This window comes from Triticum urartu, chromosome 6A (assembly GCF_056163025.1).
Source record: "Triticum urartu cultivar PI428250 chromosome 6A, HENAU_Tu73, whole genome shotgun sequence".
In the NCBI taxonomy this organism is placed as follows: domain Eukaryota; kingdom Viridiplantae; phylum Streptophyta; class Magnoliopsida; order Poales; family Poaceae; genus Triticum; species Triticum urartu.
The window spans coordinates 26707517-26720427 of NC_141878.1; the positions used below are offsets into that span (position 1 = coordinate 26707517).

The 12911-nt window shown below is 44.2% G+C and overlaps 2 protein-coding genes and 2 pseudogenes across 2 annotated transcripts; 2 read left to right on the plus strand and 2 right to left on the minus strand.

Annotated features, from left to right (window-relative positions):
* LOC147963467 (uncharacterized) lies at nt 1-2074 on the minus strand. The gene is made up of 3 exons (XM_087528341.1): nt 1064-2074; nt 891-978; nt 1-807 (listed from the first exon to the last, which is right to left on the minus strand). The coding sequence occupies exons 1-3, from the start codon at nt 1969-1971 to the stop codon at nt 1-3; spliced, it is 1803 nt and encodes a 600-aa protein (XP_087384467.1). The 5' UTR covers nt 1972-2074.
* Nucleotides 2075-2333: 259 nt separating this feature from the next.
* Nucleotides 2334-3699, minus strand: LOC147963468 (uncharacterized; annotated as a pseudogene).
* A 4503-nt stretch (nt 3700-8202) lies between these two features.
* Nucleotides 8203-10605, plus strand: LOC125548554 (uncharacterized; annotated as a pseudogene).
* A 795-nt stretch (nt 10606-11400) lies between these two features.
* Nucleotides 11401-12056, plus strand: LOC147963469 (uncharacterized). The gene is made up of 2 exons (XM_087528736.1): nt 11401-11739; nt 11820-12056. Exons 1-2 carry the CDS (start codon nt 11416-11418, stop codon nt 12054-12056), a joined length of 561 nt encoding a protein of 186 aa, XP_087384862.1. The 5' UTR covers nt 11401-11415.
* Nucleotides 12057-12911: the final 855 nt, after the last annotated feature.

Sequence of the window (12911 nt, forward strand, 5' to 3'; positions counted from 1 at the left end):
CTACACAAAGAACCCTTGGTCATCATCTGATTCTTCTTGTCCCAAAGGAGCAACATGCCCATCATTTACGTAAGCCTCATCATCATTCGTATCATCATCAGATTCGAACGGGACATCTTCAAACTCAATAGGTTTTATATTTTCTATGACTGAAACATCAACGCTGGATCCTTCGTCATCATTTCTGCACCAACTAGTGATCTCTTTAGGTACTATAATCTCTGGCACTGTAATTTCTGCATCGACGACATCTAGTACGTCTGCCTCACCACCTTCATCAGCTTCAACAGCTTCATCAAGGCCTACACCATTTAAAACAGAAGGAGAAAACAAATTGCGTGGATTCATTTTAATAACAGCTGCCCAATCAAGGTTCTTCACATCTCTCACATAGAAAACCTGTTGAGCTTGGAGGCCTAGAATGTAAGGGTCTCCCTGGAATGGGTGTAGAGTAGTGTCAAGGTCAATAATTCCATATTTGTCCTTCTTATACCCCTTACTCTCAGTTCTTTTGGCAGGAGGCACATCAAACCAGTCACACTGGAATAGAACAACCTCCTTATCAGGAGGAAAATCAAGAAATATGATTTTCTTGATCACCCCATAATAATCAATATTTCCCGTGGTTGCATCGCCCTTGACTATGACGCCACTATTTTGGGTACTCAAGTCCTGCTCGATATAGGAATTCCGAAAGAAATATCCATTCAGAACTGTACGGTTGTATACACGGGCTAGGTGATCAGGTCCTTTAGCTAGCGCATAAATAAGATTGCTGACCTTCCCATCATTGTGGAGTTCTGTGATCTGTTTCATGGAATAGAATATGTGTGAGTGTAGGTTGGTACGTTATTATGAGGAACATTAGTCAAAATGCAAAATAAACTTACCCGTCTCTCAAACCAGCCAACAAACTCTTCCTTGTGTTGCCTTTTAGGATTAGGAGAATTTTTACTTGTCAGCTCCTCAAGATGTTCACTTCAAAGAGAAATGATTGTTAGTTGAATAGGAAAGTGTTAATGCATATCATGATGTGATGAAATAAATACATAAGTATCCTTACTCAATCCATGATGCAGTTTCCTCACAGTTTGTTATTATGAAATGCCTCATTTGATTAATCTCAGCCAAAGACAATGATTCACAAACAAAACCTTTCTTGGAGTAATCAACTGTACTCATGATGCTAATTCCTGTTGATGGTTGATCTGTACCTCCGTCTTCATGACATTCGGACTGACTTAGCTTGGTAGGCATTCCATCAACGAATCGACTGCAAAAAGTCATGCACTCTTCAAGTATGTACCCCTCTGCAATAGAACCTTCTGGTTGAGCCTTGTTACGCACATATCCTTTGAGCGTACGCAAGTATCGCTCAATTGGATACATCCATCTGTACAAGACAGGCCCTCCCAATCGGGCCTCTTCAGCAAGATGAATTGGGAGATGCATCATTATATCAAAGAATGCTGGTGGAAAGATCGTCTCGAGATGACATAGAGTTTCTGGAATTGTTTTGCTCAACCTCTCCAAATCTTCATCCCTTAACTCCTTGGAGCATAAATCAGAAAATAATTTACTCAGCTGAAGCAATGGGTTAACAACATTCTCGGGCAAAAGCTTGCGCAATGCAATAGGAAGAAGTTTCTGAAATATAACATGACAGTCATGAGTTTTGAGTCCACTAATCTTGCACTGATCAAGGACTACACATCGCTTAATGTGTGATGCATAGCCATCTGGCATCTTAATGCTCTGCAGAAACTTGAGGAGCATTGTCTTTTCTTCCTTTTTTAAAGTATAGCAACCTTTCTTTATGTCGTACTTATGCTTATCGGGCTTTGGATGCTGGTCCTTCCTAATTTTCAGGTCCTCCAAATCAAGACAAGCCTTCACACCATCCTTTGATTTCTTAGGCATCTCAAGCAAAGTCCCCAGAATGCTGTCACAAATGTTCTTCTCGATGTGCATAACGTCCAAATTGTGCCTGACAAGCAAGTGCTTCCAATATGGGAGCTGGAAAAATACACTTTTCTTCCGCCAATTATGCCAACAATTAGTTTCCGGTCGCTTTCTCTTATTTGACCGTCCAAATGGTGCATGCTGAATGCTATCAAGTTCCCGCACAACTTGTTCACCTGTAAGTGCCACAGGAGCTTCTCTATTATCTGTCTTGTTGTTGAACAAACACTTGTTTCGACGCCATTTGTGGGTCCTGGGCAGAAAACGTCAGTGTCCCATGTAGCAATGCTTTCGACCATACTTAAGCCATAAAAAATCTATATGTTTGTGGCAATACGGGCATGCTAGCTTGCCTTTTATGCTCCAACCACTCAGCATTGCATAAGCTGGGTAGTCACTGATGGTCCACAACAAGCATGCATACATCTGGAATTTTTTTTTAGTTGCAGCATCATATGTGTCAGCACCATCCTCCCATAGAACATTCAGTTCATCAATCAAGGGCTGCAAGTACACATCTATGTTATTTCCTACTGACTTTGGTCCTGGAATAATCATTGACATAATCCAATTTTGTTGTTTCATACACATCCACGGTGGCAAGTTATATGGAATAAGAATGACAGGCCATGTACTGTGTGATATACTCATGAGCCCAAAGGGGTTGAATCCATCCGAAGCAAGGCCAAGCCGAACATTGCAAGCATCTTTTGATAATTTCTTATAATATTTCTTATCAAAATGCTTCCGGGCCTTCGAATCTGCAGGATGCCTCATTACACCATCATCCACCCGACCCTCCTTATGCCATTTCATATGTGATGACATATATTCTGTCATGTACAGCCTTTGCAGTCATGGAATGAGTGGGAAATACCTTAGAACTTTCTGTGGCACTGGCTTCTTTGATTTATGGCCTGATGCATTGTCTTCGTCACTGGTAGGAGTAGATTTCCATCGAGATGCATGACAGATAGGACACTCTTCTGCATCAGCATGTTCATTACGGAATAGCACGCAATCATTAACGCACGTGTGTATCTTCTTGTAGTCCAGCCCAAGATCTCGGATCACCTTCCTTACTTTTCCAAGATTAGTAGGGATGCAGTGACCCTTTGGCAACACCTGCGTGAACATCTGCAGAACTAAGTCACATGCTCTATTGGTCATCCCAGACACACACTTGATTTGGTAAAGCTTCACAATGAAAGATAGCTTCGTGAAATCCTTGCAACCTGGGTACAACTCTTTTTTTGCCTCTTTCAATAGTTCGAAGAAGACCTTGGCTGTTGCATTTGGCTCCTGGTTCCTTTCATCACCGCTGGAAGCATCCACATGAATGTCTCCCGCACCTTCACCAATGTCTGCATTGCTTTCCATGTTTGTGCCCCTTATGAGAGTATTGAGCATGTCACATACCCCAGCACCATCATCTAAAGCGTCTTCATTATCAGAATCTTCAGACATGCTTCCCTCATCGGATTGTTCACCATGGTTTATCCAGTGAGTGTAGGTTGGATCCATCCCATTGAACAACAAGTCAGTATGAACTTCCTTTTTCGTTTTTGGAACAACATTGAGACATCTCCTACATGGGCATGGGACTGTTGAGTCTGGGTGAGCACCATCGAAGGCAAAATTCAAGAAATCCTTCATGCCAGTTTGCCACTCAACAGAATTTATTTCCCTGTCCATCCAGCTCTTATCTCGTGTCATTTTTGCCTTATCTCCGTAAAGCCAGTCCTGTTAAAAAACATAACAGCTGCTTTAGTAGCTAAATTACAGCCAACAGCATCACTAGCTGCATTACAAGACAAGACAACAGGGATACATACATACCAATATTACTGTCACATGGTAAAGGAAAATTTATCTATACATTGTAAAGCAAAATTTGGTTGATGGAAGAAGAAATAGTACTACTGTCACATGGTAGTATACATGACACAAGTTTAAATAAGTTTAGTTTAGTAGTTGGCTAGATAATGCAAAAACAGAAATTCAGAGATAGTGAAGAGATCACGGCTCAAAACTAACAACCAGATTGTTTGACTTATGCTGAAGAACATAGCATACCTTTATGCTACTGATCTCCACGAATGTGTGGTTCTACATACCTCACGCTACATATCAAATTCAAGATACTTGCTTGATTCTTTACTTGATTCAGTGTATGATACTTGTCATGCAATTTTACTTTAGGAGTTTCAGTTGAATGGTTGCAGCCATATATGAATTTTTATAGATGGTTTAATTTGAATGATTCACTCAATTAAAGCTCCTGTGTGTTTTTGTTTAAGTTCCATTCAGTGTGTTTTTTGTTTAATTTCCCTTTGGTTTGATGTTCAGTGTGAAGCAGCCTAAAATGTTTTGGAGCAACATCACTAAGAAGACACCATCTTAAGCCAAGGAGCCCGAGACAGCAGCTTTGCGATTATATAAGCACATGAGCAAGGAACAGATTGAACTGAACTGAAATTTGAGTGGGTTTTCTATCTTATTATTTGCCTGAACCATCTTATTATTGCAGATGTGGAAGAACATGAAAGTAGCTACCGATAAAACAACAAGCAAGGGAAAATTAGTTTGCTACTTTCAAACTAAAATCAGCATCCTTATGTTGTATGTATAGCACAGTATTATGCCCATGTGATGTATTTTCAATCTAAATTTGCTGCACTTGCAATGAAAAAAACAGAGAAACATGAGGGGATAATCATACTATTTTTGTTCAGGTCGTTGGTCGCAAGGGAGACAGACGAGCCAGTCCGGGCGGCGCTGAGCAGAGGGACAGCTGACCACGGGAGAGCTGCTGCAGGGCGTTGCACTGAAGCGCACGAAAGACCCGGGCAGCTGAGCAGGATGGCAAGTCCGTTGGCACCGGAGTTGAGGTGTCGGGCGGTCCAGCCACGCGCCCACGAGCAGGATCGACTAGCCGAGATCTAGGGAGGAGGAGGCCGACGGGCAGAAGGCGTCGAGCGACGGGTGGCAGAGCAAGGTTAGAGGGAGAGGGGAGCGGCAAGGAGGCGCCGACGTGGGCTGCTTGGACGCGCCGCCATGATGTGGCTGCTGGATGCTGCCAGCGCTCGGGTCGCGCGGCGGCGGAACAAGGGATTGAGGTACGACTCGGGTTGCTATGGGGAAGTTTATTTTTTAGGACTAGGATCCGGCGCGTGAAAAGGAAAGAGGAAAACGATTGTGGGAAAGAAGGAGCGAAGGAAACAGCGGCGCAATCCACCAGACGCGGGTCTGACACATGGCGCGAGCCCTGCGCGCTCCACCAGACAGGCGTCTGATCCAGCGCGCGATTTTTTCCTTTATATGCTAGCGAAAACTTTCGCTCAATAAGCTTAAGTCCGTCCGCACATAACACAACGGCTGAGATAACCCAGTGGAAAGATCAGCTCCCTTCAGATCTGGCGACCAAGATTCGAGTCTGCCGTCACCCGTATTTCTTTTTTCCCTACGCGCTCCACCAGATAGCGTATAGTATTAGTACTTTTTTTTGAAAGTCAGATAGAGTATATTACTGAAATATATCCACACACAAAAATATATTGCCGAAATATGTGATCGACGTGGCCCTTCTTTCTCTGTTTGAAAGAAGATAGTAATTTATTGACCAAACATTGATTATCTGCAACTTTTAAACCACAAATCCAAATGATCTCATTATTTTTGCATATTTTTTAAAATTAAACTGATATTTATATAGTAATTTGGTTGCATATTTTTACCTACTTAAGTAGTGTAGGTAGCATATGTCGGCACAACAACCCGGAGCTCCATTCCCGAGCTCTTAGTCCATCCACCCCGGAGCCGATGCCGCCCAACAATCGACGCGTATCGACGTCCTACACCACCCATGTGATCACTAACGTCGCCTCCGATGATTGGGTCACCCTCGACGACCGGGCCGACTCCGGTCGCGGCTCCGTCGAAAGCTTCCAAGACCGTGCGCTCCATTCCCGAGCTCTCCGTCCATCCACCCGGGAGCCGTTGTAATAAATCCGTATAAATAAGAACTATACAAATACGCAAATCAGTATCATCGCGGGCGACCAGACGTGCCCCAGCCCCCTTCTCCCCAAGCCCTCCCTCTCCCCTCCCTCCCCACCGCCGTCACTAGCGCCTGCCTCCAGGCCTGGCCCGGGCGATGCTGGCAGCCCTGGCCATTCACCTCTTGGTGGTGTTCCGGTGCGTAGGAGATCAGCTGGGCAGTGGCGCTGCCATTGGCGGCAAGGTGGCGCGGCGGCGGGGTCTGGCGGCGCCCGCTCAGTCCAGATAAGGGCCTTGGGCATTTGTTTCTTCTTCTTTCTTTCTATTTTCCTTTGGGCTTGTTGTGCTGCTCGCCCCAGCCTTTGCGATGTTGTCGGTGTTGGTTGCTTGGTAATACAATGCGGGGGAAACCCTTTTTCGGTAAAAAAAAATTCCAATTTATGTTTGACCTACTGTGGCGCGGAGGACCCTCCCGAGCCGCCCTCGCAGGCAATGGGAGAGATCGCTAACCGCCTCCTAGCGCCCCGCCTCTTGCTCCTGCCCTCCCCTACCGCTGCTAGAGGGTGTGACTAGGTGAAGCCCGACCAGCGGCGGTGGCGACAGGGCTCGTTTGCCCCATGCGCGTGGATCCGATGTAGGACGGATCCGACAGGTAAAGGCGTCGCGATGCAGGACTGTTTAATTTACATAGTTGAATCTCTATGTTTATCGTTTGAACAAAAGCGACATAATTATATCGGACCTACTCTGCCATGGACAAACCCTCGACGGATTGTCCGGTAAAATGAAAGATGTTGAGATCATCCCATCTCAAGATCGGAATGTGAGATCGAGACTGACATAAATCCACCGTCTCATCAACCCATCCCATCAGTACTTTGTTGGGGAACGTAGTAATTTCAAAAAAAAATCCTACGCACACGCAAGATCATGGTGATGCATAGCAACGAGAGGGGAGAGTGTTGTCTACGTACCCTCGTAGACCGATAGCGGAAGCGTTATAACAACGCGGTTGATGTAGTCGTACGTCTTCACGGCCCGACCGATCAAGCACCGAAACTACGGCACCTCCGAGTTCTAGCACACGTTCAGCTCGATGACGATCCCCGGACTCCGATCCAGCAAAGTGTCGGGGATGAGTTCCGTCAGCACGACGGTGTGGTGACGATCTTGATGCTCTACCGTCGCAGGGCTTCGCCTAAGCACTGCTACGATATGACCGAGGTGGAATATGGTGGAAGGGGGCACCGCACACGGCTAAGGAACGATCATGAAGATCACCGTATAACCTATAGTTTTAAAGTGAGGGTCGCATGAGATTTCTGTGACATGTTGTTGAGAACTAGCCAAAAAATTTCTGCTTTGTCCAACAGTTGACCAAGGCACAATTTTTTGACAATCCATGATGAAACAATACCTTCCTAATTGGCTACGGGTGGTTGGCCGACCGGGGTTGCGGCAGAGGGGTTGAAGCACCATGGTACATCACCTACCCAGTCCATGCACTGGTTGACGGTGAAGGCGTCCGTGGACGTCGTGTTCCCCTTACTCCTTCCGTCTTACTCCGGGTGAAAACTTGATCTTTGGATCGGACGGTGACGACGTTTGTGGTCGTGCCCTTCCTGGAGGTATCGTCTTGGAGTCCTCAGTCCGGCATATCTGTCGCACATATTCCAAGATTATCGCTCCTTGTCCTGGTGGTCTTCGTCGGCTCTAAACGGATCCCTTTTTGCACATCTTATAGGTGCTTGGTAGTTGTTGAGGTTGTGTGTCGGTGACCGGTACTCTTTTTCGTTCGTTAATTGGCTTCCTCAAATGGCGATGACTATACAAATATCAACGGCGAGAATGGTACAGGGGAGGGCCTCAGATCGCCCTTCACAATTATCGGACTTGGTGTTTTTTTACCATGATATGACTTTTTACAAAAACAATTTAGTATTCCCTCCAGCTCGAAATATATTTACAATATAGAAAATTCCCTCAAAAAATAATTACCTTTTTAATACAAAAAGAATTACTTTTGCACCACCTAATTTAGGTGTACGGTTGTTTGCGTCAATATTTTTTAACCTCCTGCTAAAAGTCCCAAATTAGCGTCTTTGTTCCCACCAAAAAATCAGCTTCCCGCTAAATACCTTCGTAACAACCCACGAATATATAACTGTAGACCAAATCACGGCGTCTTCACGGGCGATTGGATCTGAGCTCTCGTCTCTGTTCATCTGTGCTGCCGGCGTCATGACGGCGTCATCAGAGCGAACCACAGCAGCTGCACTGCGTCAGGTTAGTCCTCCCGATCTCCTCCCTTGCTAAAAAATCCAGTCCCCCTCGATCTCCCCCTCCTCCCTCTCCTCTGCGCCCGCCTCCGTCCGGGATCAAACCCCCCTCCCTCGCGAGCTCCTCCTCGATGCGCGGCTCTCTCGATCCCGATTCAGAGGGGCTGCCCCTTCTCTCCTCGCTCGCCGCTTGGTCTTAGAAAAGAAGTCTGGGCAGTGGACATGGCCGCCGCCGGTGGCATTTTCCCATCGCGCCTCGATTTGGCCGCCTCGGTGGAGGCGCTCGCGGCCTGGAGGGTCGGCGGAGCGCCTCACCTTGGCCTGGAGGCTGGCCGCCATGGAGCTCGCCTCGGCCTAGAACTGGGGCTCGACGGGGTCTCCCGGCCCGGTTCATGGCCGCAGCCGTCTCGGCTGTGCACGCCGGCATGGACGTGACGTGGTGGCCAGGCACTGGTTGCTGCCTCACCCGACCCCAGCGTGCTTGCAGGCCTCTCCGGCATCTCTGCTCCTGGTTCGCTCTGTTTACTCGTGGAGGCCAAAGTGGGTCGTGACCCCTCCTCCAAAACTGTATTTTGTTACTAATTACTAAGCGTTTTGGTGCAGCCCATCCGTGGATCATCGCCAATTTAATTATTATCTACATTGTTTTTTGAGCATTAGATCTATTAACTGAAAGGTATAGACGTACTCTGTATGTACAAAGCTTGTGTTGTTAAGATGACAAATCGACAACTGCCGATGAGACGACTGCCATATGTTCAATTGCCTTGTGAATTCATGTCATTCGTATAAGTTTTTATGCATATTTTTCTGCCAGTTTAAAAGTTGCCCCCCGCCCCTATAGCTTGTCACGGTACGCCACTGGCTGTTTGAGCACCACTATGTAGATATTAGATGATATATGTGCGTCAACAGAGCAGAGGATTCAGGTTTAGTCATCCTCTGCATTGCATTTGATTCAGATTACTATAAGATGATTTTTAATAGATATTTGGTCTTACACGAGTCACATTGGAAATGTTTTTTCCTATTGATTCAGAGTAGTATTTTCATGAACAACCTATCGCTGATACATCGCCTTTCATGTTCATTCACATATGCTTAATACTTCTGAATAATGTACGTCAAGAGAACCTAGGGTTCAGGTTTAGTGCATCCTCTGCATGTTATTCAGACCACTATAATATGAGTTTTTAATAAATATTTTGTTTTTATTGCTTTCTTATAACGTGTTGCGCCTTATCTAGTTGGAATAATCAACATAGATTTATACTTTTTGCCGTCTCATTTAGCTCGAGATCGACTCGACATCGTTACAAGTTGAGCATGAGTCATGTTCTACAGCTTGACCTTGAGCTTCATTCAGTTTGAGCTGCCTCAAATTTTAATATGAGTTAAACTGATTTGATTTTATGAGTCATGTTCTTCTTACATTGACTCAAAATTTTATGTCTGGTTTACCTACACAAGGGCACAATGATGAATTTTACGGACGATGCTCCTGGTACACAACATCCTTACTTCATAGTCACCTATCTGAATGGTGCAGAACATCAATGCTTTGTTAATGCTAAGTCCCATGATTGTCTTTGTGTGCACTAAAGAAAGGCTCTGTTCTCTTAACAAGGATGGAAAGTATAACGGCATACAAAAACCAACGTGGACAACCCAGATCTGGTAAATTGTTTAGCATTTGCTATAATGCATAAAATCTTGGTGTGGGTTAAATAGCTAAACCTTCAAGACTACTAAATCTTTTACAGGAACTCCAGAACAATCTGACACTCCAGTGTCTGCTAATGACATGTGTTCCCTTGCTGAATGGCCATCCCATGCTCGCCGCAACCGTGCGCTACTACAGGATGGTACTTGCTTTCCTTTACATTTGTGTCATCATTTCTTACAATCTAATACCGAGTAATACAATTTTTCTTGTATGATTTGGGCTGTAGAAGCTGGTGGACAGAAGAAGAAAGGGCGAGGTGTTCTAAAAGGTTTTAAAGCATCTAAGAAGCGTTTTGCCAATGGATCTGCAAAGCTAAATATTACATTTTCTGAAAAATTGGGTGGTACAGTAGGAATGAACTATCGTTCGTTCAAGGATGACGTGGTAGTCATAATGAAAAGAAAGTTACCACTCATTGGAGTGAGGATGTGGTCGGACATTCACCCTACCATTCATCGACTCATTGTTGCAGATATGATAGTGCGTACAATCTTTTTCACATGTGTTATCTTATTTTACCATCGATAATGCGCTGCTTATGTATATTTATTTGTTGTATGCTTTACAGGACAGATGGGACTTGGAAGATACACCATAAACAGAAGAAAAAGTTCTCAAAATTGCGAAAGAGCGATATAGAGGCTGGCGATCAACTCTAAGCTCCACTTATAAGGCATACAAAACAGATGCAGATAGATTTGCTAATCTGCCGGAAGATTTGCAACCAGAAGAGTGGGAATGGATGATTGAGTACTTTGGCACTGATTCAAAATTTCAGGGTATCTCTAAGATCACAGTTTGTCTATTATGTGTGAAGATGAAATGGCTAGTCTCACTGGTTATATTTGGTTTCAATGAATTGATAGGATCGCAGCCAAAAGAACGCCGATAACCGTAAGAAACAGAAGACAAAACACATAATCGGATCAAAATCTTACTGGCAAGTTAGTTTTGAGAAGGCATGAGTCCAACTAAATATGTATGCCTGGATGCTAAATATGGTGTCATGTTTCAACCATCTCATTGGTATATTACTTGCAGAGAAACTTGGAAACTGGAGAAGAGCCAGATTGTATTGCTCCGTGGGAACTCACCCACACGAACGATGGAACATGGTCTAACACAGATTCCCAGAAAGTTTACGTGAGTACACTAACTTTTGGTTATTCTATAGTTAGTCAATGATGTGCATTCGGCATGTTTCATCATCAGATGCGATTATTCATGCATTGGACCCTGTTATTCTTGTTTCATCTTTTATAGTGTCAATATTGATGCTGCACCTATAATTGTTCCTTCCATTTTTAGGACAAAGCACTTCAAGAGGTTAAAATCAAAGAAACTGAAACTAAAGGTCCACTTTCAAGTGAGCAGAAAAACAATATTTTCCAGACCGCTTACAAAGACACTCTGGAATGCAAGTCATCGCAGCCTCGTGGGTACGGATACATGGCCAAAACTTCAACTGCTTCTGAAAGGTTTCGTATCCAGATCGAAGAGCAAGCTCGTGCTACAGCAGCCACCCAGGAGCGAAACTCTCAGCTCAGCCAGCAGGTCAACGAATTAGAAGATCAACTACAAGCTGAACGTGCAAATACACAAGAGAGGATTAACTTGGAGCGTGCTGAGAGAGAACAACTTGAGGAGAGGTTAAAAGAAGAGTGTGCTGAAAGGGACAGATTGTTGCAAGAGGAGCGAACATCAAGAATGGAATTTGAAAGAAACATGATGGCAAAGTTTGTAGAATTGAGCCAACAGATGGGAACCCAACAGGTGATTACAGTCATATGCTTCCGACCTTGTAAGATTTATGTTGCTTACTTGCATTGCTAAAAGTGCACTTCTATTTGCAGGTGCCTACGAAGAGGGTTGACAAAGAAAATAGTAATCCAAACTTGCAAAATATTCCTTTACAGAGATCTAGTCCTAATAGGACTCCAGGTTCAAGGCCAACTGCTATTTCTTCAAATGCGCTCATACAAGCTGCAGCAAGGCATTCTCGAATGTTTAAAGCAATGGTAAGTCACAACCTTGCTTTCTCTTCATGTTTACCTGCATTTTATATGTCATTGGTCTTCATAATTAGCTAGCTACTTCTTCTCTTTTACCATGTGTTGCTGCATCGAGTCACAACTTAAATAAAAAAGGAATATGTGCTAGCTAGGGACATGAACTTAACTGAAACTATACATCTAGTCTTAACTTAAATCAATAGCAGTAGCTTTTAGTACATGTACGATCGGACAATGGCACCATTCTGTATGCATGAGCAGGATGTCATGAGCATGCGCGTAATGCCTTCGCTGATGAGTCCACTGCAATGTCCCATGTAGTATCTCTTGCTGCTGATATGGGGGTCGTGAGGGTCATTTTTTAAACGGACACGCAACTCCTGATGGAATCACTTAATATCAATTAGGTTGACTTGTGAGCCCATGCTGCTGTTATTGAGGATACCAAGTACCCGCTCAAATTATGGTTTTCTTATTATGAAATAAATGTATGTCGTTGCTGGGAAAACTCTCATGAGCTTGCTAGTCTTGGTAGGATGTTAGAACCTAACCACTATTTGGAATGGGAGGCCGATGTACCAGCCCTTGTGGTTGCTTGTGCTTTGGGTGATTCAGCCCGGCACCGTTAAGTTAAAACCAATGTTTTCTTTCTCAAAAAAGAAGGTTTTAGTAGATGTACTTGTGGTTATGCTTTAGACATTTACACTTGTACAGTTGTTCTGATCCCTTAGTTACATGCTTGCTGTCACAATATTAGCCTAGTTAGTCTGGCGATAGTTTTTAACAATGGGGCTGGAATAATTGTATGACGTATGTTATGTTCGACTAATTAACTAGAACTTTTTTTCTTGATTGCAGGATCCAAAGAACTAGCTGGATTGGACTCTAGATCACGGGCAGTTTAGTCTTCGAAGTTAATTAGGACGGCTAAAT

Coding starts and splice junctions, on each gene's coding strand:
- LOC147963467 (XM_087528341.1), bottom strand. CDS start 1,971: ATGCACATCGAGAAGAACATTTGTGACAGCATTCTGGGGACTTTGCTT. Junction 979..1,063: donor GAAACTGCATCATGGATTGA/GTAAGGATACTT, acceptor TTCTCTTTGAAG/TGAACATCTTGAGGAGCTGA. Junction 808..890: donor TTGGCTGGTTTGAGAGACGG/GTAAGTTTATTT, acceptor TCCATGAAACAG/ATCACAGAACTCCACAATGA.
- LOC147963469 (XM_087528736.1), top strand. CDS start 11,416: ATGGCCAAAACTTCAACTGCTTCTGAAAGGTTTCGTATCCAGATCGAA. Junction 11,740..11,819: donor AACAGATGGGAACCCAACAG/GTGATTACAGTC, acceptor TTCTATTTGCAG/GTGCCTACGAAGAGGGTTGA.